At 39.9% G+C, this 27,421-nt stretch overlaps 2 protein-coding genes and 1 pseudogene across 2 annotated transcripts in view; all 3 read right to left on the reverse strand.

Annotated features, from left to right (window-relative positions):
* LOC140936392 (uncharacterized) overlaps positions 1-27,421 on the reverse strand; it is a 529,859-nt gene that overhangs the window by 299,639 nt on the left and 202,799 nt on the right. The gene's annotated exons all lie outside the window — the stretch shown is intronic.
* Positions 3,845-4,941, reverse strand: LOC140936364 (uncharacterized). Its single transcript, XM_073385832.1, has 2 exons — positions 4,768-4,941; positions 3,845-4,434 (listed from the first exon to the last, which is right to left on the reverse strand). The coding sequence occupies exons 1-2, from the start codon at positions 4,822-4,824 to the stop codon at positions 3,901-3,903; spliced, it is 591 nt and encodes a 196-aa protein (XP_073241933.1). The 5' UTR covers positions 4,825-4,941; the 3' UTR covers positions 3,845-3,900.
* Positions 19,859-20,886, reverse strand: LOC140936374 (uncharacterized; annotated as a pseudogene).

A 27,421-nucleotide genomic window follows, 5' to 3' on the forward strand; every position in this document is an offset into this window, starting at 1 on the left:
GAAATATTTCAGTTTGCAAGGACTGGTCATAACCTTTTGATTACTGGCCAAGCTGGAACTGGAAAATCATGGGTGGTTAACACAATACGAGAAGATTGCAAGCAGCGTGGACGAAAGGTAGCTTTGGTTTGTTCGAGTGGTATTGCCTGTCAAGTTTATGAGCGTGGCATCGCTGCAACGGCTCACTCCTACTATGGTCTTGGTGCTGCAGACATGCCTTCTGGAAACCTTATAGCCCGTGCAGTTAGTGACAAGAGAGTTCGGGAAAGGCTTCATCAAGTGGATGTTATCATCTGGGATGAGGCAAGCATGTCAAGTGCGCGAATGTTGGAGCGTGCCAACGCATTACATCACGCTGTCGCTGACAAAGTAATGGGGAATGAAAAGGTACCATTTGGAGGAAAGCAAATGATTATCGTGGGAGAATTTTTGCAATTACGGCCCGTTCCAAACACTTTTGACTCTGGCAACTTTATGTTTACGTCAAACGTTTTTAAGCACGCAGTGCCACATAGATTCCAGCTCACAAAATTGTTACGCCAATCGGAAAGTAACAAACAGTTCCTAAGGGCTGTGTCGGAGATAAGGCTTGGGATTTGCTCCGAAGAAACTGAAACATTTATTGGAACTCTATCGAGGAACCTTGATAGCCAGCTTGCTCGCATCGCAACCCATATTTTCTTTAAGAAAAATGCGGTCCTGATGTTCAATCGTTCTTGCGTAGAAGAACTCGAAGGCGACCACACACGTTTCGATGCCGTGTTTGAAGGCAAGGGAGAAAGGATGAACTGGCCGGGAGAATGATCTTTATTCTTAAAAAGCAACTGCAAGATCATGCTTGTATGGAACAAGTCCGATGACCTGAAGAATGGAAGTATGGGAACGTTTAAGAAAGTCGTAGATGACAAGCTTTTGATTGAGTTCGAAAAAGTCGGCACCGTTTTGATTGAAAGAGTGACCTGGAATCAAAGAAATCGCCAGGGTGAGATCATCGGAAGTGTCACTCAATTTCCCGTAATATTGGCGTATGTTGTAACCTGCCACAAATCCCAAGGCTTAGAGCTTCCAGCGGTTGTTTTGCACTCCTCCATGGAGTTTGTGCCGGGATTAGTTTATGTTGCCATGTCTCGAGTGAGATCTCAAGACACCCTCCAAGTGATAGACTTTAAGCGTGCGCAGGTCTTACCCGCTGATAAGGAAGTAATTGCTCAGTGTACCAGACAGACTGGAAACTATGACCCAACCCTCTGTTGTTGTAAAAGACGGCCTGAAATTGGGGAAACTTTTTTTGAGGTCAATGACGGAAGAACCACAGCAGACGGGGAACGAGATATAGCGGAAGATTATTTCGATTTTCCAATAGACGTGGATGACGGGATGGTACGAGCATACTTTCAGCGTGAGGGCTTAGAGGAAAAGTTAACAGTTGCTGAAATTTTCCAGAGACTTGAGTCGCACGAATCGCAACTTTCCACTCCGCCACCTGGTTACTTGAATTTAACAGCCCTTTTACAGGAATTGAGGGTGAGTTCACCCTGCACAGCATTCAGTCAAATGGTTAACCGGGCGGTGGACGCTCTCCTGGTGCCCGCTTTGTCCACAAATGTTAAGTCCTTTATTGATTTAATGTGGTTTCATTCGTTTTTGGGTATGGAGAATCACATCAATGAAAACGCCGATGACCTTTCTATCAAAGTTGGTAGAGGGGATTTCACAACGGCCACGGCTAAACTTCACGAACTTTTCATTTCACATGAGTTCTCCCTGTATACACGTTGTCTCTTTAACACTTCCGCCTGCACGGCAGCTCAAAGGTCGGTTGCTGTTGATCTGGGCACTGCAATATTTTTTAGATTTCTCGATCATTTGCTGCAACTCATGAAAAGAGACTGTCAAGAAGAAGTGATTGAGTTTGACGTAAATCAGATGTCTTCAGTTGGGAAAGCTAAAGTTCGGCATGTTGGCGGTTGGGCCGTTCGTAAGGTGCTTGAGAAGTCAAGGAGGTATGTGAGGGCTAATCTGTATTCTGAGAATGCTGAAACAATGAAATCGGTGAGAAGACACCATAGCATCTGTGAACTTATCGAAGAATCGCTTGTTGCTTCAGTGGCAATTCTTGAGAAGGAGAGCACCTGTAAGGAAACACTCCAGGTGACAGAGGGGAGGCAATACAGAGAAAGGGGTCTGATCCATATCAAAGATGCTGTCTACCGATTTTTTATGGCTCTTGAGAGCAACAGAGTACGCTTGTTAAATGATCAGGCAATGCGCAGAGAGGGATGCAACATGGTGGAGGTAGCCTACCAAAAGCTATCTTCTAGCGATGACCTTAGAGTGAAATGGCAGGAATGTTTCAGCGAAGAAGACGCCAGAGGAAAAGAGGTAATAATGTCATACAAAGTAACGGATGCTTGTGAACATAAATTGGTCGAAGAGTACGGTTTTAGATCAGGTTTTAATGATATCTGTACTTCACTTTTTATAGGCGCTGCTTGGAACGATATACCTTTCTCTAATAGAACGTTACTTGAATATGGGGACGGCTCAATACTTACGAGATTTCAGGAGCAGTTATCAGCTTAAAAAGAGTGCCGAGTTGCGAAAAAGAGTGCTTCAGCGTCAGAAAAAGTTCCAGGAAAAAGCCGACAGCGTACCTTTTAAAGTGAGTATTCTATTTTGTAGTATGGCCTGGGCACCAGTGTTTCTTTTCGCATTGCTTACATGATGGGTGAAACGACCGTAATCTCTTGTTTGACTATTTGGAAAGCTGAAATCATGGTTCTACTATGTGTACTGCTCATAAATAGGCAAGTAGTTTCTTTTATTTTGAAAAGCACGTTACAACCCTTAAAAAGCTTAACTCTTGAGCTCTACTTTGTGTGTTTCTGTCAAGTATTTACTATAGTAAGCTCAAATATACACAAGCAGTGTAAGTTTTCGCACAGAAAGAAAACTGACTAAGGACTGTGTTTAAGTTGCCCATAGGTTTTATATCAAACCAACCTTCCATACGCCAAATGTGAAATTAATTTGACAGACAAGGCTAGTTAATAGGTCCAAGTTTTATTTACAAGTTTGCAGTAGTTAGTCTTTTCTATGATCATTACTTAGGAAACACAGAAGTAAAACCTGCATTTGAGAGTTAAAAGTATTAATATTTAGTTTTTAGACAGGCTTTATTATTTGTTTTTTTCGAATATTTTTAGGAAATTCTCAAAGACCGAACAGAGGGGAAAACAGCTTCCCACAGCCGCCTTGTCCAGTTCATTAACAAATACCATGATGAAAAAGTCTTCGCTCGAGTTTATATAAAAGAGCAGTTGATACGCCTTTGTGAGGCTTATGAGGTGTCCTTCAGACGTAGTGAAACCAAAGTGGCACTGGCCTCAAAGCTTATTGGATGCATACAAAGTAAGAGGTCAATGCCATTTACTGCAGCAGTGGATGATCGACAGTACCAGGTCATTGCATCACATGCTGATGACTCAACTGGAAGTGTAAGGATTAGGATCAGATTATCAGGTAAAAAAGCAATATATTGTACCTGGCACTAGGGCTATATAGTTTTTGTAGAATAACAAATCTTCTACATGTATATTGTTACAACTTATTCATGATGTTTTTTGCAGTTTTTTTATGATAGCGTCCAAACTTTAACAACAGATTATACTCAAACCACACAGTAATAAAGAATAGGCCTTTCCTGAGTTAATACCTTCTTCCTTTTCGAAATTACGTGGCTAAGTTATGAAAATGGCCATGATATTTATATATTCCAACAAATATTTTCATAACTCAGACACACAAATTTGGAAGGGGGCTCAAAGTAACCCAGACATGGACTGTTTTAACGATAAATTAAATTTGATTTCTTTGCTCTTTCTTAAAAGAATGTAGAAATTAGCTGCATGTATTGATTTTTCCACTTGGCAAGGAGCAAGGAACCAGTGAGTTGTCACTTGCTTTGCCAACGTTACTTTTACGGCTTATCGTTGTCTGACCAAAGCGAATTGAATTTTGTGCTGACTCCTGCTGAAGGTACGTCGGGTTGTTGTTCTGCCCATTGCACGAACGTACTTGGCAGAAATGGTTTTCCACGCCATCTTGATTAACCAGGGCTGGTTTGATAACTGCTGCTGGGAATTGGGCAGTTTTTATGGCCACCACGGATCTAAATCCCAGACACATTGACTGTACATCAAACCAGAGCTTGGTTGAGACAAACTTATTGTTATTGTCAACAGTTGTTTCCCTCCATTCTCTCATAAAGGCATAGAAACGGTCCAGATCTTTTAGGCCGCGATCTGATGTGGAGATGATGTTTTCTTTCCTGTTGAACAGTTCAATCAGTTTGGACGTATGCGTGAGTAAGGAGATAGGTCCATCAAGATGGGAACTGTCATTGTCTCGACTTGTCAGATCCTCTTTATATTTCTGTGGTCAAGACAAATAAAACAAAATTTATTAATACAGGGCCATGATTAATAGGTGTCAAAACAAGGTTATGTCATCTGTGCATGATTACATTTTAAGAAAAAAAAAATCCAATTGTTGGTAGTTTTTGACAGTTCACATGATTCAAGCTCGCATTTCATCGAGGATCATCTTAGTCCAAAAGTGGAGTTAATTAGTTGAGAAAAAACAAACAAATACTTCGGTTCCATTCTGAATGTTTGCCATTATACTGTGTAAACGAACCAGGAAATTTCTGGGTCAGGTAAGGCTACCAAGCCAGAGCTTCTATCTATTATTGAAGTCACATTTCACCTGCATTAGAAACAGCATTTTCTCATCCAGGACATCTTCAGCAAGGTGGTTCCTCATTTTGGATGCTGGGTCCAGTTCGAAATGCTGAGGGCTCAATTTTTCGTGTACTGGTAGACTAAATGATTTTTGGTCCCATTCAAATGCATCTTTGAATTGCTGCCAAACCACCTTTTTGCCATTGACATTTAGGCACCGCGGCTTTCCACTTTCATGACTCTTCTCTATATTGTTTCTGATTTTCTTTATGTTGTGCTGAATGAAGATTAAATAATAAAAACTACCTATCAGTATTTTTTAATTTACTGAATAAACAAGGTAAGAAAAGTAGCTTTAATGCGATCTTTCAAACTAGAGAGTACATTGTCCTTGTGTATGCTTGAATTTAAAGGGTTAGGTGCTTTGCCTTTAAAAAATTGACTTGCTGTGTGTAGAATTGGTTTTTCACTAGGAAATTGGGTAGTGGATATGGCTATGATTGAATTCTTTGTGTCAGTATTTTTGAGATGTTGACATAATTTAAGAACCATATTGTTTATAAAGATATATTCATTCTAAAGTGCAGTCTCCCTGATGTGGTTCTCCAGTTCACTGGCAACAACAAATTCTTAACATTAACATTAACATTAAATTCTTAACATTACCTTTGGGTCCATGATGAAGACCATTGGTGTTCCAGTGTGTATGTTAGTGGTTATGAATTTGTCAGCCACAGGATCTCTCCCATTAAAGTGGACCTTTATGAACTGTCTGTTTGTGTCAGCTCCATCCATAATGCACCAGTATATTCTTTATATAACACAAGAGAGAAACAAAGATAGGATGAATGTTTAATTCCTGTGAGACTGATTGACTAGGTCATTAAATGAACACAGTTTTTTCATGGCTTCGTGTTTTGTTGTATTTTTTCAGAAACAAGAGAATTTACACAGTAGGTTCATCACATCAGTCTTGGGCCAAAATTTGGTATGTTCAGGCAAGCCACCTACAACATACATATTTAGTCATTTTTGTGATAATAAAATTATCTTATTTCTTGCTTAATTGTTCTTCTTACATCTAAAGATACTTCTGTGGTATACACAGAAGTATATATTTTTGTAATATTTAGTATTTAGTGTTATAGCAGCCCTTGCAAAGAATTTGAACCAGGCTACAAGGAGTTGTAAATGTTGTTTCTTGGTAATCTGACCTGTTTAATTTTGAACAATCCACCATCTGCTCTTTTTTGCTTCATAATAGAGACCTGGTGTTATGATATCAACTTGATATATTCTTTTTTTTTTCAGTTTTAAGATTGTGAACATTGTCTTGCTGAGGCACATATTAAGGTACATGTACTTACGTGAACCCATGCTCTAGCATCTTCCTTACACCCTTCCAGAAGTTAAAGTATAGGTCACTTGGCGAACAATCACCAGATGGAAATTGAGCTACTGGGAACCTAAACCCACAATCACTCAAAAAGACGAATTGGAGTACGTGAGTGGCCAATTGAGTATCAGATTTGCCTGAAAGGACAAGAATCGTAACATATTGTCAATACATTGATTGGATACAATACATTACAGAAACAAACTTTTAGTGAAAAACAATGGAATACCTGCTAGACTTGACATTAAATCATGGCCCTCACCAAGATCAACAAAGCCAACTAGCCTGTGCTTTCCACCTTTAACTGTCATTTCAAGGTTTTCCTATGTTAAAAATAATGTTTAATGGTTTATGTTGCATATTGAGATAGAAAACTGTTGTTCAGGTACTTTTAAAGGTCAGTCTGTCATTCTCACTGTCAACATTTGGCACTGTAAAATAGTGTTGAGCTCAAATACAGGTCTCTCATATACTGTAACCCCCATTATACTAGGCAAGGTTGGTCCTTGCCTGGTGTATTTTAGCATTAATTTTGATATGACCACTTCTAAAGTTCAATATGGGATGAAGAACATAAAATGAATGTTTACACTTTTTAAACCTTACTGGATTGAGGATTGAAGCTAGTACGGAGGTAACCACGACTCAAGCTCAGTAGAAAATTTTAGGTTTTATGACATGCCTTCATTTGCTAATTGCTCCTCAAGAATAACACAAACCTGTATTTTCATTTCATCAATCAAGAAACCTCCCCAGTAGTCCTCAGTCCTCAGACCCCTCTCCTGGGCTGTTTCTAAGCACCACCGCAACACCTGGTCATTCCACCCTGGCTTTTCTTCAATTTTGTTCTTGTATAATCTAAAAAAGCAAAACATTGTGTGTTTTATTTCAAATTGAAGGGTTTAAATTATACACTAGTATACAACAAATAAGCTTTTTGGGTATGATTGAGTGCTCGAAGTATATAGGTCACTGAATCCGATTGACAGATTTAGACTCAACTGTGCCATATGACTATAAATAGACTCTGCAAATATTCTGTTTTTTGTAATATGAAACAATTAGGGCCAGTGGTAGAAGATGGTTTGATATGTCACGCTATTATTTTATTGCAACACATAGTAGCAACAAGCATTTGAAGAATTTACCTGATCGTGCGATTGCTAGGAAGTACAATAAATTTTCTAAGAGGATCTAACACGTGGGGGTTTTTGCAGTACATGTCAATACACAGTCTGATAATCCTGAAAGTAAAGTAACATGCATGATTTAGTACCTGTCTGTAAGAAAAAATAATAAATTCTGGCTAAAATACCCATTTAGCCTTTCTTGCTTTAGATGATTTGTGGGTGGGGGGATTGGTATTAGTATTTGTACGATTGTATAATCCAGCGACCCCTTTTTAGAATGAACTAAGCAATCTCTGATGGACACCTAAACCCAGTTGTTCAAAGGCCGATTAAAACAAACCCGGTGTTAAATTTTAGTCCCAGTTCATGTTTTCTTCCTTCAAAAGCGTTCTTTTTTACTCTTCATTTTAGTGCGTTCAAGCATCAACTTAAAGACAAAATAATCCTCAGGAAATTGGAATATAACTGTCAGATTTGAAGTACAATTTCGCGCTAATTCTGTGTTACCTTAATCCTATTTTGATCAACCCGGCTCTGGAGTTACCGTAAGTTCCGAAAATAAGCCCCGGGGCTTATATTTTTCAAAGGCCCTTTCTGAGGGGCTTATTTTTGGAGGGGCCTATCTACGGAGGGAAATTTGCGTTTCAAAATCGATTGGACTAGCTTGTAAAGGAAAGGAAATTTACCATTTTTGCTTTGTTTTACTTTGCATTCGAGGGCAAATTCCAAGTACAAGCTCCCCGGGGGGCTTATATTCGGAGGGGCGATTTAACGGAGGGTTTTTTTGCTTCACGATTTTGGGGGGCTTATATTTGGAGGGGCTTATTTTGGGAATTTTATGGTATTACATGAAAAGTTGCAACTTTTTGGTGTAACACTGTGCAAGACAGTAACAACTCTTCGACTCATTTAATATCTCTGCCCCTTAAACAGACCAAGTAAACGAGTAAAGCGTCATGGTGGGAGCACATTTACTCTAACAAAACTGTCCTACTTACTTGGGGTGCCACCGGTAACCACGCTTGCTCTTGGTATGCATAATTCTCTTCTGTTGTTCCCAAAGGCAAGCCATTTCTTCTGGTACTTTTTCTTTTGCAACACCTTGGAAAATACAGGTTAGATCACTGTTGTCATCATTTTGAACTTCAACCGACTCGTTTTCAAACTTCTCCCTCCAATACCGTTCTCTCTTTTCTGTGTTGATCCTTCTCTTTTGCTCCTGGTGCACCTGAAGAACCACCTCCTCCTTTCTCAAATACCGTTTATTGCATTTTGGGTGAATGCCGTCTCGCTTTTCCCTGCGTTGCATTTTCGTGTTGTGCAACTTTAATAGCTGCCTGCACTCTGAACACTTCGATCCAGGAGGGGAGAATACTAGGCATTTCAGGGAGAAAAATTTGTTGACCTCGTTTTCGATTTCTTGTTCCAATGTTTTGTAGGTTGTCGTTATGTGAGGCACAAAGACTTGGAGGGAATCTTGAATTGGCAGAGAAATTCCTGTACAAAAGGACGACTTCTCCACACAATCTATGGCAAGGCCAATGCGTTCTTCTATCGGCAGAGAATGGAAGCCAAGAATGGAAGACAGGTCCCTTTTACAACCATGCGCTTTCACTTCGATTAACGCATCAGTCGAAGCGGATGACCTGGTCACAACAACCTCTGTCGACGCTCTGACATTATTTATCTCCCAGTTCTCAAGTCGCACAACTGAGATGCAATTTGGGCTGTTTTCCACCATTTTCCAATCTTTAGGTACTTTTAAGTCAGACACTTCGTCCAACAGAGAACTGCGTGCGGCGCGCTCAGTTTTCGTTGAAATGTTGGCTACTTGCCTTCTCTTTAAATTTAAGTACACGTTTTTTTGATTATTGCGGGGTCCTCTTCTTACTTTCTGTACCTTGGTACCCCAGACATCTTGGATAATAGAGCCCAAGCTATAAATACCCGAGGCCGAGGCATTGACGTTTTCTTTACGTCCATCAGCGTCGCTGACAATGTCTTGACACGGGGTGAAAGCACCTTCTTCATACTCATAATGAGCCATTAACCTAGGAGGAGAAGTACGACTACCGTAAAACAACATTGTCCGAAGATAACTGTCGTCAATTTTGCAATTCGCTGATTTATCTTTATTTTGTAAAATGAAGATTTGCCCTATAACAGTTTACATAATTATTAGAATTTATTTCACTTACCATATTTTCCACTCTTCTGAATAGCCAAAAGATTTTCTTTTCTTCTTCGGAGGAAAATCCTCCTCTTGTCTGGCTACTTTTGATAACATCGTTATCAACGGACTTTCTTCAAACGCTAGACACAGGCACCGAAATACACGCGATCACCACAGGAACCGAAATACACGCGATTCTTACTAACAAACAGGCTACGTGTAAAAGAAAAATATATTTTAGGATAGCTCTGAAAAGAACTGTTGTTAAAATACGAAAGGAAATATCGAACTTGAGCAAAACTACTGACCCAAACAACTGTCTGCAACGAACTGATTTTGTAACCGTTATTGGCAAGATTTATATCTCAAATCGGAGAAAAGACAGTCTGGGACGTTTTTGGGTTTCATGTGTCATACACGCGTGAGCTGTTTCCGGCCGAATTAAACGCACCAGCTCCCCGGACGGTGTCGGTTTGCGATAGGGCAAAAGTGACGACCCTTCCCCCGCGAGAGTGACGTTTTGTCGATCTGACGCGGTCGCTAAGCTCCAAGATTTGAATCTCGTAGGATAACAGTTAAGATTGGGCATCATGGCGAAGCGAAGCTGGCCAGAATCGATGCGAAATGCAACGATCCTCGAGCTCATGCAGCCGAATTTAGAACCTGGCGCTCGTGGAAGGGGTAGGTGTACACTCTTCGGTCTGGCTGGTGGCAATTTTAGGGAGATCGGTCGCTTTGTTTGGAATTTATTGGCCTTCGAGCGGCGAGAGTCGGTTGGAAGGTCTCCAGCCTTCCCTTCTTTTATAGTGTTCAGTACTCGATGGAAAGAAAGTCGACTAAACGGCGTTTAAACCAGCCGTAGGACACAGAGTTGTTATGAACTAAAGGTAAGGGAGCTTTTTGAATCAATATTTCGCGTGATCATGATTTTTTTTTCTTAGCGTTGTAGATTCGAATACATGTGATAAAATTCGATCAATAAGGGCCCGAATCACATGTAATAATGCAAGAAATATCGATTTTCGTTATCTTAAAGGCTACTAGTGCCGATAGACAAACAAGAAGACTTCATATCTTTAAGACTTTTTGCATTTATTTGGCATCAGATAATACACTAATAATTCTAGTATATTCCGACCAAATGACCTCTGAAGCCCGAACCCACAAATAGTGTGCTTGGGCTGCCTGTGATTTAGCTGTTTTTGTTTTCATCTCTGTTTCGTATCATGTCTGTTGACACGAGTCAGGTGCTATTTGTCAAGCTTGCTATTCTTTCGTAACAGCATGTTTCTTAGCAGGTTTGATCACTTTTTACATGTGGGGGACTATTTGACCGCTAGATTGATCACATGCTAGCGAGAAAACTCATTTCTTTCGACTTTTAAAACTCAAATTTTTAACAATCCTTTAACTAGAATCTACATTAATGCTAGTTAATTAATCACAATAAATGAGTCATTTAACAATCCCTTGTAGAACCAGACATATGCAAAACCTATGCTCATGCTATTTATTTTCTATGTTGGACTATGTTCCAGCTATGTTAAGTCCACTTCTGCCTATGTATCAACTATGTAACATACCACACAAAATAGTCCAAAGTATGCAAAATCTATGTTTAAACTATGTTTAGGGTATTTGAAAAGTACATAGCTTTTTAATACCTATGCAAATACTATTCAAAATCTTTTCATCGTCTTTACATAGCTATGTATTTACTATGCAATAGAAAGTTCTGCTTTTCCTTCAGATTTGCATCCTATGTATTCACTACGCATTAAAGCAAAAAAGCTTTTACATAGCATCTCGATCTTCACTTTTATTTCCAACAAGTTTCTTAGCTTTTACATAGTTCTATGTATATTCTATGCTATGTGATGAAACATATTTGCAGCCTATGTTTTCACTATGTGACATGTTAATTTAGCTTTATCATGAGATAAAGGTTACATAGCTTTTACATAAACGTATTTTTTCTTGTGTCACTCATATGAGAAATAATGTGGTCTATGCGTTTCCACTAGGCATGTTGAAGGTACAAGTTAAATAGCGCTCACAAAAAGCATACTTCCAAAGTATAAAGCAGTGTTTTAAACTAAAAACTTAAAAATCATATGTTACCATTGTTTTTTGTGCTTACAGATAGTTTCTTAGTGAGAAGATTTATGTTTTAAAAGCATTGAATCGCCTGCCTGCCTTAACTTTCCTTTCTAGCTTTTCCCTAGAGTTTCTTCACTTGAAATGATACCTAGCTCCATCCATCATTTTCTTCTTTTACGTTAGCTTCGGTCCTTCGTCTTGATTGTGGACGTCTCCTAAATATAAATAGATGGGCAAATAGACCAGCCACTAGCGGCAGCACGTCACCCAAGCCGAAAATGAACTGGAAACTATTAAAAACACTCGAAAGGGGTTGGTACCTAGTCTGCGCCTTTCGTTCGAAATTTGCAAATAAAATTATCCGGTTCAATACACCATTGCTGTCGAATAATATTTTTGATTTGTAAATGTACATACGGAAATGAATCCTTCTGTTAACGAAATACGTCGAAGGCAAAACCCTGACACCTTTAAACGGGAGGTCGCCTGGTTCGCGAAAGGATTTCGTCAGCCCAAAACAAGGCTTGAAATATCGGCATCAACAATCGATGCATTTCAGACCATGATCTGGGATAAACCTGGAGATGACATTTTATCAACGTTCGGTAAGTGCTCTCTTTTCCCATTAAAAAGGGTCCTGAATTAGGATATGTACGTGTAGCTTACGCCTGAATTACCTCTATCTGTTTGGAATATTCCCGATTAAAATTAAATTCCATTTGGGTAATATAAACAAATAATAGATAACCAGTGTCTATCTTTCAGGAGTAGGAACTGGTTTCGAAAAGTCTAATCCTTTCTTCTAGTATGGGAAAGTAGTATCTTCACGGTCTCAACATATTCTCCCTGAAGAGATGGGGTGGAAGAATTACATTTATGACTTTACAAAATAAATGACATGACCTTAACCCAAGAGGATATTATATTTCAAAGGCAAAGTTACATTCAGTGGATAACAACGCAATTAAAAAAACTCTTTGATCAGATCTATTAATTGAAAAAAAAACTTTTGGCCTTGCATATTTCTATTGAACAAAAAAACAAATCGAACTAGCAAATGATTTCCACAATCCCTATAATCTTGACTTCAAAACAAAAAACCTTGTCTCTGAAAGCAGATACTCTTGGAACATCCCTTTCACTTCACAATGTACATTCTTTCGTTCTCCTATACATTTTCAGTTTTAAAGTTGAAAAACCCAGTGGTAACAAATTTTTGATACGAAGCTCTCGGTAAATATTTGTTCAATATGGCTTTTCACAGGGTATATCTTTTTTCGGGTCAGCTTATTCGGGAGAGCTTATTTTAAAGCTTGTAGGAACATTTTGAGGTACTGAATAACAGCGAAGAAACGCTTGCCATAAGGGCGTTGTCTTTTTCACTCTTAGGTTTGACTCCTGATGAGCTCTCACACCTTGCTGCGTCTGGGACGCGAGGGTGGCTGGCGACTGACCATGTTACATGGGTGCTAAGTGAATTAAACACAATGCAGCAAGATACGCTGCTGTTGTGTCCAAACACGGTAGTCAACATCACAAACGAGATGCTCAGAAAGAGGAAAATTTTCAATTTCGGCATGCCGAAACGGCTTGTTTTGCCGCTTAATGTTGGCAAATAAAATGGTCAGACCTTCATCCGTACCATGGATAAGTCACTGGGTTCTTGTGGTTGTTGAGATTCGACCATTCAAACAAATCCTTTATTATGACACGTAAACCTGGAAACCCCCATCAGATATTATCGATGTGGTCAACAGTTATATCAGTCACATTCCTCGTATTGAAAAGTATGATGATACGCACCTCTTCTTGGCTCACCACCCCATGGCTACGTCTCGGTTCGGCCATATGAGAAGAGTGGAGATGCCGCAACTATCCACTACAGACATGCTCTGACGTATGTGGAGTCATTTTTCTAATAATCACAACGCTGGCGGCTTTAGATTGACCCCTATTTCAGTTCTTGATTGGTCCCAGCGAGAAAAGTCAAGTCTATCTACAACGCCCAAGCCAACATGCCTATTTTCTAAGGAGAATCATAATAATGTGTTGGTTTGCCGAAAGTCGCATTTAAATCAATTACGTGCTTCTGCATCATGATTGGCGCAATAACGTCCGTACAGAGTCTGACCACTCCTCTTGCCTACGTCGGTTCACGTCCAGTAGCACAAGGAAAAAGCTCAAGCTATCCCTAAATCCTAAAGCATCATCCTCCAATGGATCAATTCCGAGAGCAACAGAGGAACATGGATCAGAAGACTATCCAGTTAATACTGCTCAGGTCTCCAGTGGTTTCTCTCCAATTCCCAACTCTCCAATGTCTTCAGAAGAAACATTCTCCCCACCACCAAAAACGCCTTCCTCGCCTAACAATTCATGTGCCGTTCCCTCATGTTAAAAAAGGGTCCCAGTCATCATCTGGGAAACCTCGAAAGGTCCCAAGGTCCTCAGCTGACCTCTTATCGAGTGCAAAAATGCCTCAGCGTTTTATGCGCCCAGATCCAACTAGTCCTGGACAGAACAATAATCCACAAGCTTGTCCACAAGCTAACCCTTCTGAAAAGGGCGTCTCTAATTCTCAGCCATCTCCCAGTACCGGGCCTCCAGCTCCGGCTCCAGCATCAACGCAACCAACTTCTCAAGGGACAATTGCGTATGATTCCTCTAACGCTGATTCAGCTGATTCAGTACCTCCTCCCAACTGTGAAGGTATGACCAGATTCCAGTGCGAACTTTGCGGAATGAACTTAAGCAGTAGAAACTGCTTATATAGACATAAAAAAAGAAAACACAAGCTGACCAACAGAGTTCATGAAGATGGAGGAAAAGATGCAGGAAATAAACATGTCGTTTGTCCAGAGTGTAAAGAAAAACAAAAAAGGTGAGATGAACCAGCTCATTCCATCTTTCGGGACTAATATTAAAAAAAGTCATGATAAAACGACAAAATAGCATTATCGCCTTCAGGGAGACTTGAAATGCAAGGCTGCGTTATAATGAAGCACAGTGAATAGTTTATGACCAACGTAACAGTCCAAATCGATTGGCATAAGAAGAAAAAAATTGTCAAAGTAAGCACTGCTTTGCACAACTTTTTATAACTTTCGTAATGAGAGTAAAAGCCTTTAAAGTCGTCCTTCATAACTCAAGCTGAATAGCTCTTGTAACAATGGCACTACCAACAACTTTTGTTTTTATTTTTTTCTTTTACGTTCGAAAGTTAATCTATTCAGGCTTTGGCGCTTTTCTCTACACTATTATCCAGTGCAACAAGGACAAAATGCTTGCAATGGCAGACGAAGTTACAAACAAAATGAATAATTAATGCCATTATAGGTTATATATGTACTCTAGTCCATTGTAGGCCCTTATGTTTTCAACTATTTTAGTAATTGTTATGTTCCACATAACTTGTGGTTAAGAGTTCCAATGATTTTATTTTCCTTGTCTCTCCAGATCAGCTTTTGCTACAACCGGCGATTTAATACACCACCTTAATAATCACCACGGTCACGACTTGAAGATTAAAAGCATGACGTTCAAATACATGACAGAATTTGAGAAATGGAAGAATGAAGAAGAAAGGATGAGAAAGAGTTGGTATGTGAAACACCGTGCTGACAGAAAGACCAAGCAGTACACAAAATCATGGTTGCGATGCAATAGAACTGGCACGTTTGTCTCCAAAAGCACGGGAAAGAGAGCAATGAAATCATAAGGATCTTGCAAGACTAAATGCTCATGCCCTGCCTTTATCACAACAAGAAAGTATCACGCAACAGGAGAGGTGCAAGCAGAGTTCTGTTTGAAACATGCTGGGCACAGACAGGAGAACGCCTTCAACAGAATGTCGAAGGAAATGCGCACCACCATTGCAGCTAAGCTTTCTCAAGGTATAAGCATGACCTCCGTAATGGACTACATACGGGGCAGTATGTGTGGGCCGCTCAATAGGGATCACTTAATAACCCGTGCAGACCTACACAATATCAAGCAACAGTATAATAGACACTGTATGCAGAAAGCTAGTGATGACACTGACAGTGTTCTCTACTGGGTACAAGAGATGCAATGCGAGGAATTCAATCCAGTTTTGCTCTTCAAACCACAAGGCCAGAAATCCGATTTCAATGGTGTGGAAGAAAAAGATTTCCTACTGGCATTGCAAACGCAGTTCCAAAAAGAAATGTTTGAAAAACATGCTCAGAAATAAATATGCGTCGACACCACCCACGGTATGACGGCATATGACTTCCAGCTAGTCACAGTTCTTGTTACAGATGACTACAACGAAGGTATACCCGTAGCGTGGCTCATTAGTAACAAAGAAGCGACGGATGCTTTGAAGATCTTTTTTTCGAGTTTAAGAGAACGCTGTGGCGAAGTACAGACAGAAACGTTTATGAGTGATGACACAGACGCTTACTACAACACCTGGGTTTCCACATTTTCGAGGCCGGACCGGAAACTGTTATGTAGCTGGCACGTCGACCGCAGCTGGCGACGAAAACTGAACGAACATTTGAAAGACAGAGAACAAATGGCCGAGGTATATGCCGCACTGAAGTCTTTACAGAATGAGTTATCCGAAACAAGCTTCAGGCGTTCCTTGCAGCACTTCATGGCGTGGATCAAAGGCAAATCAAAGCCATTGGCTAAGTATTTCGAGAAAGAATACGTGGGAAGAACAAGGGAATGGGCAGCTTGTTTTCGGGTAGGATCACGGGCAAACACCAACATGTTCGTTGAGCACTTCCATAGAATGCTCAAGGAAGCTTACCTAGAAAAGAAACAAAACCGTCGCGTTGATCACCTGATATTTAAGCTACGGAAAATATCTCGAGATAAGGCCTTTTAGCAGCTCATTAAAGCTGAGAAGGGCAAAAATACCGTTAGACAACGTGAAAGTATCAAGCAGCACAAACAAGGGGAATCAGTGAAGAAGGAAGCGGCTCACAAGCAGGATGAGAACTTCTGGAATGTTCAGTCGGCCTCTAATAAACAAACTGTGCATCATGTGAGACGAATAACTTCAGGTTGCTCATGCCTGTTGAATTGCCCTTCCTGTGATGCTTGCGTACATACCTTTGAATGTTCTTGTGCTGATTATTCTATAAGGGGTGTGTTGTGCTCCCATATCCACTCTGTAAACATCCTCTACCTAAAAACCACAGCTGCTGATTTAAAAATTCCTGCTACAGAGCTGGAGACCACCAGTGACAGTGACATAGAGAAGAAACGCAAGGAGTTGTCTAATATTACTCAACAGGACAAACAACTCCAGGAAAGCAAACAGCTGGCTGACCTCAAAATATATGAACTTAATCAGATTGCTGAATTGAGTGAATTGATTCAGTGCCCCGACAAAAGACACCACAAATACAACATTGAAGCACATTCGATCTGCAATATCAGTGGCTAAGGGATTGTCTGTCATTGGATCTGACCATCAATACCTGAAAACACAGTTGTTTCCACCTAATAAACTGTATGAGAAGCAAAAGCGCTTCTTTTCTAATTTGTCAGATGCCACTGCAAAGGAATTGGAGGACATGGAAGTACAAGTGTGTGCATTTTGTTTCAAGGAAAACCCACCTGGTGAAGACAAGGACACATTTGAGTGGATAGAGTGTGAAAAGTGTCAATGCTGGGTGCATGAGGTCTGTGATTACATTGATGACAAGGCAAACTACATTTGTTGTATGCGCCACTCTTGAACATTTCCGAAGAAATAATTTTGTCTGAGTATTGTATAGATACTTAATTTCAGACCTCATTCAGAATCTCTAACCAGGACTCCTACTTTAATATGGATGATCCGAAACAGAAGTCCATCTTCAGTGCCGGATCCAGACCTTGAGATAAAGGGGGGGGGGGGGAGGCCAGTCACCCAGACCCTTAGACAAGAGGGAAGCATAATGGGGGGAGCCTGGTCCCCCCAAATTTTTTTGGGCCCTTCAGGTCTCAGTTTGGTCTAAAAATAAGGGGGGCCATCCCGGGCCCCTCCCCTGGATCTGCCACTGATCTTAAATGCGCAGAACAGAAACTTAACAGAACATTTATAGTAAACATTGGTCAAATGTCTCATGGCATTTTAGCGAGTTCATATTGACATTTGATCAGATAGACATATTTTCAAGCAAACATTCCAGAACTTTTTTCTTGCCCTTTATTGACTTTATCACTGATCACAGAACTTAATGTGCAAAGCAAGGGGAGATGGAGTTAAAAGAACTCAGCAGTATAAATTACTAATGAATGCAATTATTAAATACTGAGTTCCCATTGTAATATTATTGTTATAAAACGATCTATGTTACATGAGGACTTCTAGATGATTTCAGTCTGAGGTTATCTGACTGTTGAGTTGTCGTTGTTGGGAAATGAGTATAATTAAGCCCAACAAGAAGAAATGCGTTATTGCTGAGATAAAATGAATACCTTTGATAATTCTTTAATTATGTGCTTTACTTTGTTATAAAATCATAACTGTCTCGCCAACTATTACCTTTCTTGTGCACCATTCGGTGCAAATATTTTCCATTATACACAGGAAAACAACAAGATTACGCTTGAAACAAACAGGCCCTACATTATCACCTTATATGACCAGTGTTTTTTAACCGTGCGAGACGCATGCATCGATTAGAAAACGCGGACATTTCAAGCTTTGTTTGACGTTGTTGAAATCCTTTCGCGAACCAGACGACCAAGCATTTTTCGTCGGAATATTTACTTCGGAGAAGTATAAACGCTAATCATAAGCAGGCGTTAAAAGTACTTGGTATCAGCCCCTTTCAAGTGTTTTGATTAGTTTCCAGTTCATTTTCGGCTTGGGTGACGCGCTGTCGCTAGTGGCTAGTGGCAAATAGCTGCAGTCCTCGGTGTTTGTCAGCCATTTTGTTTCCACTAAGTTCCCAGGGAAGCCCGTGAGTTCAACACATGCGTATTTTGCGTATTATCGTCACGTGGGCCTTTTCAACCAATGAAAAGGTGTGAAAATTGTCTGTTTCCACGTGGGCGCTTTCATGTCAAAGAAGACGAACTGTCAAACTGTGCGTTTTGCAAGAAAACGCTTCTTTTTACTTCAATTTAAAGTCTTTTTCCTGTCAGGTTCAACAAGAAGTATTCCTAACGTTGGTAAGTGATGTTTTTCTCAATTTAAGTTTCGATTTGCCTGTGTTGCCTCCCCTTTTTGCGTATCTGAACAAGTTGGATCGGTCACCTTCGATCACGCTTTGATGCTCATTCGTTTTAATTCTAAAACGTCAGGTTGTTTTTGTGGCCATTTGCATTAAAATCTCCACTTTCTGTCTGCAGATACTTATTCGTTGCTGTCAAAAGCAAACTGTATGGCACTGAAGAGCACGACATCTGCCAAAAGTCTACACGATAAGCAATAAATCAAACTTTAACTTGGAGTTTCGATTCAGAAGCTGCTCCATGAAAATACTGCATTCGTGTTGTATTAGTGTTCGTGGTATTATATTGCTATAGTTTTTCAATTTTTCGTTTCAAAACCTATTTCTTACCAATGTAGAAGGTATTCTTATTCATATGTTTATACTGTTTCTATTATTCTGGTGATTTTTACGAGCGTGTTTTAAACACCACATTTGCTTAAGCAGATCGAAACGGCCTACATACATTAAAGACCATGTCAATTCTATGTAATTTCTGTTTGAAGTCTAATTAAAGGCTGTGTATGTGATATGTTTTACCTACTCAAATACTATTAAAATCCTATTTCAAACCTATGCAAAGACTATTTGTTCTGTGTTTTCCCTATTTTAATGCTATGCAAAATATATGTCACCTTTAAAAAAGGCTATGCTTATCATATGTTTTTAATATTTCTAGGCTATCTAAATTCTAAGCAAACCCTATTCAAAAGCTATTTAATCAACTGTTCCCTGTTCCATTTTACTATGTAAACTCTATTTCAGTCCTATGTGAAGGCTATTTATTTTCTTTGATTTTTGTATAAGGTTGACTATGAAGTCTAAAATCTCGTTCCAAAAGCTAAGTAAATTATATGTATAGGCTATGTGGAAACTATGTCATTTCTTCCTTTTTTCCTACCTCTAAAAACTGCATAGCTTTCAAGAAGGTTCCGTTTGACTAGTGAAAACATAGCATTTTCGATACCAAAAAATAGTCCTGGCATAGAAACAACATAGGACCTGGTTAAAGCAGTGTATGACTGATTGACATAGGTTTTACATAGCTTTGTGACAGCATCTGCATAGACTCTACATAGTGTCTGATTCTACAAGGGAATATTTTCGATCGATAAATTTTAGCAGTTTGACAAGAGCTAAGGGGCAGGAGCTACAATGTCCTCTGTTCCTGGCTTACAAAATTGTCCTATCTCACGGTAGAGCTTAAGTGTTTGTTCTTGAGACAGTTCGCTTGAATATATAACTGGAGGAGTAGCTGTGGAGGGTGGAAGGACGGCTTGAGTTTTAAACAACATGAAAGAATGTTCAGGGTTGTTCACAAATTCTTTATAATAAACCATTCCAGGGTTTTCCTTAGAAAACCGGAAATGATGACACTTCTTAATGTTCGGGAACTTTCTAAAATACTGGCCAAGGAATGACGCCCAGTCATGTACAGTAACAATGATTCGACCATCATGGGCTCCAACCAGCTGTGCTTTGTTTAAGCCACTGTTACTAGAGGTCTCAACCAATCTAGCAAATTCATACGATGAAGAGACATGAGTCACCTTATATACTTTCTTAATCAAGCCAAAGGATTGATCAGGACCAAACTTTGCATCCTGCTATTAGAAAAGAGTATGTAATGGAGCGGTAAAGTTTCAGCAAAATTCTGTATGTCAGGTACCAAAGGAAAAAACTCTTTTTGTTTTGGCCGGTGCAATTGTCCGCATAAAGATGCGCATGATGTTCTCCCAGTCCATCATGGTTATTCAATCATTGCTTGGTACATGTATCTGTTGTGCAAAGTCATGAGTAATGTATTGATGCATTTAAAGAACAGGCCCATCGGGTTTCACAGATCAGCAGAGTATTAGTGTCAATTGTTTGAAGAAATCTCTCGCATTCCTTACCAGGGTTCCTGTAACATTCTCTCTTGCTTTGTGCAATGTCCAAATGTTCTTGGTGAGCCTTTACACAATCTGATTTTTCTTCATCTGAGAGGTTAGCAGCTCGCTGCAGTTTGGTCGTGTTTTGCTGACACGTTAAACAAGGATACATCATGGGTTTAGAGATGACCACGTCAGGATAAAATTCGTCCCACAGCTGTAAGAATTTCTTGTAACTTACGCCTCTCGTTTAAAACACCACAAGTTTTCTCGTGCTCCCTCCAAACGCTCATCTTTGTTTCCAATGAAGACAAGAGCCTCATCTCTTCACTTTTAAATCCCGGGAACCTTCCAGGAAGCACGATCGCATTTTCTTCAACATAATTGTCAATAAATGCATGAACAGCCTCAAGCGATTTTTTGGAAGTTGCGCTTTTAAGCACTCGTTTGGTGTTTCCATGAGTTCTTGGATAAATACTGTGTTCCTGATAATGTTCTCTTAGTCTTCGAAATATGGAATAGCCAATTCCGTAAAGATGTAAGAACATCTCCTTGCAGATTGGAATTGTTTGATAAGTGAAGCTGCATCAAGGACTTCTATTCCTTTTGTCGCTGATTTTTTTTCAGTTTTTGTGAAGACGTGAATATTGGAGAGGACCTGAAGGTCAAGTTCGCTGCTCGAAAGCTCAAGGCAGTTATATAAGTTGTAAAGAACAGTCTCCGCTGAAAACTGTCCTGAACAAGGGTGACCTTTTAAACAATTGCTGCAAGTTCCTCGCATAAATTTCTTATCCTTTTGTACAATCTCGTTGGAGTCAGTGATAAAGAAATAAGCCATCTTTACGTATCTTTGGATTTGTGCGTCGTAAGTAAAGCCGTGACTATCCGGTTTTTCTCTTGCTGCGTCTTGTTGCAGGATAACGATTGCTGTCACAATCGTTGCTACGACAAAAAGATACAGTACTGCAGGCACAAGGATAGTTCTTACCTGTCAGTAGGAAATTATTGTCTGAAAATATCGAATGTTTGTTAGTGTTCAGATCGTCATTTTATCCTTTTACATTCACATCGAACGGATAGGAAAATGTCGAGGATGAGAGGCTAAATCGTTCGAAGGGATGCTGCAACCTTTGGAATGGACATGTTCAGTTTGCAACCAGATACAAAAATCCTTCAAATGGATGTCTTAACCATTTGCACGGATGTTGGAATCCTTTGAACGGATATCAAATTTTTTGAATGGACAGGCAAAGCGTTCAAACAGATGCTAACTTTTTTTAACGGATAGCCGAACCGTTCGAATGGATGTTAATTTTTTTTGAATGGATAGGCAAACGGTTCGGACAAATGCTAATTTTTTCAAACGGTTTTTTAAAAGCGTGCGAAAGAACAACGAATGGATAACAAACGCTAACCCTCTTGAAACGGATAACCGTTAGCCTTCATTTCGCCTTTCACTGTCACAAATGCACTAGGATAAAGCACTTTACACTGAATGAGAATTCAGCATGGACGGTTATTCCTAATCAAGCCACTTCACACTTGGGAGGTTTTTCCTTCCTCTCTAAGTGCAACTGCAGCAGGAAAGATATCAACATTAAGGAGTTACCACTCTTCTACATAAGAACACTGCAATACTGGTTTGAGTTTAATACTAAGCCATTAACTAGAAACACGATCATATGGAACAACAAAGATATTAAAATTGATAATATTACGATCTTCTTTCGAACACGGCTTAGTAGAGGAGTTTCCACTATAAAAAGCCTTCTCGATCGTAATCTTGATCTTGATTTCCTTACTTATGAAGAATTTAAAACCCGTTACAAGATAAAAACACACTTTTTGACTTATTACAGAGTAATAAACGTTATGCCCAAATGAATATAAAAAATGTATTAAACAAATAAATGCACAACAACACCAACCTACACAGCAACGTCAGAGCTTGAAAGCACTAACAACCAAGGCTATACCCGAGAGTTTTTTTAATCACATATTTGAGGAACCTAGAGCCACACAATGCCGTATTGACAATGGGTTACCACCAGACCACATACACGGCTACTTTAACTTTGCTTTTTTTTGCACCAAAGAAACAAAGCTAATAATGTTCCAATACAAGATTTTACATGACATAGGTTTTACTGAGTAAATATTGTTCAGAGCTAATCTCGCCAACAGTGATCTCTGCTATCTATGCTTGGGAACAAAACAAGATCTGAAGCACATGCTAATCTCGTGTCAGTTCGTCTCAGAGTTCTAGGAAGCTTTCCTGGACTGGTACAAGTCTCACGTATCAATAGGGCTAGAACTATCAACCATTAAAATCTTGTATGGTGTTATTGGTAACAATCACCTCAATAAGTTAACTAATCATCTCTTACTACCGGCGAAATATTATATACTGCTGCAGTATCAGAGAAGAGCCTTTGTTATGAAGTGATTATGTAACTATAGTGGTAAACAAAGCCGAGATAGAAAAACAAAAATATTATTATAAGAAATGGAAGCCTTTAATTGAGAAGTTTGTTTGCTAACAATTAAACAACTAGTAAGGTTATACTCAGCATTACACTTGCATTTTATTGTACTTTTGTAGCAAGACTGTAATGCAATGTACTGTAATTCATTGTAAAGTATCATAATTTATTTTTTCTTTATTGTTACTATTTTTTTTAGTTTATCTAAAGGTAGCTTTTGTTGGGTAAGTATTGTTAGATGAATCAAACTGAAAAAAAAGACCTTCACAACAGCTTGACAAGAAGACAACCCTTGGGTATAAGATTTTTGGATCCAGCATTTGAACAAGACCGCTTTACTACTCTCGGATATGGCAATGACATGTCTATTAAGGAAATGCATAAAATCGATGGGACTACTCTTATCAACTGCATCAAGTCACCTCCAAAGAAGGAGTCAGATTTCAGAAATGCAATCGACAAAGTAATGAACACAAAAATTAAACAGTACAGTACATTGTTTAAAATGTTCATCCGCCTTTTAAGTGTATTTGGAGATCAATGTAAAGACCAATGTAAAGACCTGCAATTTCTTTAACTAATAATTTTTTTGGAAAACCATCTTCCTTTAGTTCTGACAATTTATGCTGTTGTCTTTCGTTCCGACAACTTCCAACTGTACATTTCTGCCCTAAAGAGAATCTGACTCATGTTTCTTTGCTTTGGCCGCCACCACTGCAAGAAGTCACTACTGCTTTTTCTTTCTAGCTTTCACTATTGGGAAAAATCTCGCACCCCTTCCTTTTAACACTGTAGAGTTGTATTATTTCCTTTACCAATTATCCCGTTGAGTGCTTCCATTTCATCATTAGTGACCAGACAGCTCAGACAAAGAAATAACGAAAACCTGCAGTTTAACAAGACAATTAAACCTTTCCTCTTAAGAACTATATTTTTCCTGCAATCAGCTCAAAGTAGCAAAAGAGTTAAAATCTGTTTTCTTTGATATTATCTTCGAGGCAAATAGTACCTCATCCAAACAGTCCGCATCTGGAGAACAACAAGAGTGGACCCTTTCTTTTTGGTTTGGTAGCAAACCCAAGACAGACAAAGTATTGCTGTGCGCCTTTCACCTGTCAATGAAAAAAGAAAACCAGTCCAATCCTTGAAGAGAATGTGACCTCCACAGCAGTGAAACACAAGGAGATAAGTGGTGTGTATTTGGTTTTTGTTCAAGTAAAGTTCCTAATCATACCACAAGTAACTCTGCTTTGGGAGTTGTCACTTTTAGGTTCTTACGGCGTTGCCCCTTAAAATAACACTTTCTTTTTGGAAAAAGGCCCAATTCTGTCTTTCTTGATCATTTTGTGCATGTGCATGTAATAGACCCTTTACACAACTATGTCACATGACCTTGTTAATCATTAAAGATGGCTGAGGTCAAATTCGGTACCAGGATGGAAACTCCCAATTTTAAAACAAAGGACATCTGAGTGAGAGATTTAAGAATGGTTTGAAAACTTAATGTATGTATATAACGTATGTACATAAGCAGATGTACATAAAGAGATCCAAACAAACCCAGAGCATATGAAGTCTTACTTCACACATAACTGTAGTGTCAAGGGAATTACCTCTTCATTATGCATTTCATAACTGGTAGTAGGTGTTGTTAGGTGTTATAAAGATTTAGATAGTACATATTTAAAAAGTGGGAAATAATTCACTAAAGGTTGTTAGTTGTGTAATTGTAGCCAGCGCACCCAGTACTTTACATTGGCGATGAGGATGATTTTCAGTTGAGATATTTGGATGGTTTTTAATTGGGACAAATTCAAAGATGCCTTGAAGGCGGCACGGTGAATGCAAGCAACAAAGTGGGATCTGGCGGTGTTGATGCAATAATGCTTTTGGTGGACGTTGGGTCATTGACGGCGTTCAACCCAAAAGGCGATCTGAATGGTATCAGCCAACGATGGAAGCGATGGAAACGATCTTTTGCATCGTATCTGACAGGAAAACGGGTTACAGATGACAAGCAGAAAAAAGCTCTTCTCTTACACGCTGCAGGAGTCAATGTGCAAATCTATTTTACAATGGTCAGCGAAGAAGAGATTTTCTCTTTCACCACCACGATGAAGGCGCTTGATGACTATTTGGTTCCAAAGTCAACTGTACCATTTGAAAGGCACTTCTTCAAGCAGATTGCACAAGCTAGTTATGAGACAGTGGACCAATTTGTGTGTAGGCTTCAGCAGGGGGCTGCGAGCTGTGATTTCGGAGTCCTGCAGGATGATTACATTCATCATCAAGTTATTGATAACTGCTACGTAAGTCATTTAGGTCTTAAGATTTTAGGGCAGGAAACTGTTACCCCAGATTGTTTATTGGGCGCAGGAAGCCGTTAGCTGCAATTTGAAAGAAATGGAGGAAAACTTCAGCCAGAGTCACGTGAACGCTGTTGGCAGGAAAAATTTCAGTAGTGTGTGGAAAGCATGAGGATCCAGGAGCAAACGTGGGTGGAGCGAGGAACGCAGGCATTGTGAGAGAAAGGAAAAAGGCTAGGAAGGAAGGGAAGGACATTTTGCAAGAGATAAGAGTTGCCCAGCACGTGATCAAGGTTGTAGGAAGTGCGGGAAAATAGGACATTTCCAGATTACATGTATGCAATGTCACCAAAATGGAGGGAAGAGGTTCGAGAAGGTAAAGAGTGGCAGTGGCAGAGGAAGTAACAGGAGCAGACGAGATGTAGTCAATGAAGCAAATTCTGTGGGAAGTGAGACGTTCTCAGTCAGAGAAAGTCCTTATTTCACATTCAAACTTGGCCAAACCTGTCGCAATCTGAACTCGGAAGTAGACTGCCTAATGCACTGTTGACTCTGGAACTACGTGTAATTTGATGGGCCAGAAAACCTGGAATTGATTGAAAGCTAATGGAATCCAGAACGAATCACGCCTTGCAGCTAAGGTGTTGTTTGCCTATAGTGCTACTGAACCATTGCCGACTCTGGAAATGTGCTTGTCAAGGGTGAAGGGCGCACTCTGCTTGGACAAGAGACTGTGGAGACACTCAGTTTATTGCATGTCCGTCCCCTTCCGGGGAACAGTGTCGTGAGTGAGCATTCTGAGGATGATATTCGACAGAGGTATTGAGATTTGTTTACAGGGATTGGTCTTCTCAAAGGTTATGAGCTTAAACTCCATGTAGATGATACCGTGAAGCCTCTTGCTCAGCCAGTGTGAAGGATACCATTTGGTCTGTGCGAGAAAGTGGATAAGAAACTAGACAAGTTGCTACAAGCAGATATTATTGAAGAGGTGCCAGAAGCTCCGACTGGCTGGATTCTCCTTTGGTAGTTGTACCTTAGTGTGATGGTGACATCAGGATTTGTGTAGATGTGCGGCATACACACGAAGCGATTATCAGAGAGAGACATCCTATTCCGCCTGTAGAGGAACGTTTGCACAATATAAACAGAAGGGCAGTTTTTAGCAAGGTTGATTTGAAGTGGGGTTTCCACCAAATTCTCCTTAGTGAGGAAAGCCAACACATCACGACATTTGTGACTCATCGTTGCATGTGCCAGTACAAGCAGCTTATGTTTGGCATGACGTCTGCCCCAGGGAAGTGCCAGCACATTGTTCGAGATGTGCTTGAAGGTTGTGAGGGCGTGGTAAATACAACTGCTGATTTAATTACCCATGGGAACAGTGTCGAAGAGCATGACAGGAGGCTGTTTGCGGTGTTGGATAGCCTCAAATGGGTCGGGTTGATGCTTATAGTGGCAAGTGTGAATTCTGCCTATCAAGGCTTACCTTTTTCGGGCACAAACTGACTAGTTATGGTGTTAACCCAACCAAAAGATTGCAGCTATCCAAGAAGCGAGAGCTCCAAAGGACATCAGTGAGGACAGGTCGTTTATGGGACTAGTGCAATACTCTGCGAAGTTCATGATTGCCAGACGTAGGATCATTAGTGCGATTTATATAGGACCTCACAAGGAAAGGTGTTAACTGTGTAATGGGGGGGGGGGGGGCAGAACAGCAAACTGCTTTTGAGAGGTTTAAGCAAACAATCATGCACGTGGACATGTTGGCAGGCTACAAGGTTGGTCCCAGGACAAGAATCATCGCAGATGCTTCACCAAATTTGTGCATATTGTCAGCTGCTTTCGATTTCTCATAAGGGGCAAACAAAGTTAAACAAGGTACGAGTAAACGCCAATGGGGCATCTAGTTGATAATTTAAATTGGCTTTTGATGTCATTGATTTTGACCGTAACATTGCTCTCTCTCAGAAACTTTTTGACGGGTATCCTGTTAGGAGACTACAATCCTCTTGAATGGAGACAAGGAAAAAGCAAGA

The sequence above is a fragment of the Porites lutea genome, chromosome 1, assembly GCF_958299795.1.
Source record: "Porites lutea chromosome 1, jaPorLute2.1, whole genome shotgun sequence".
In the NCBI taxonomy this organism is placed as follows: domain Eukaryota; kingdom Metazoa; phylum Cnidaria; class Anthozoa; order Scleractinia; family Poritidae; genus Porites; species Porites lutea.

Excerpts from the sequence above, each read along its gene's own strand:
- LOC140936364 (XM_073385832.1), bottom strand. The coding sequence starts at position 4,824 with ATGAGGAACCACCTTGCTGAAGATGTCCTGGATGAGAAAATGCTGTTT. Across the intron at positions 4,435-4,767 it reads AAATGCTGTTTCTAATGCAG|AAATATAAAGAGGATCTGAC; the intron begins GTGAAATGTGAC and ends TCTTGACCACAG.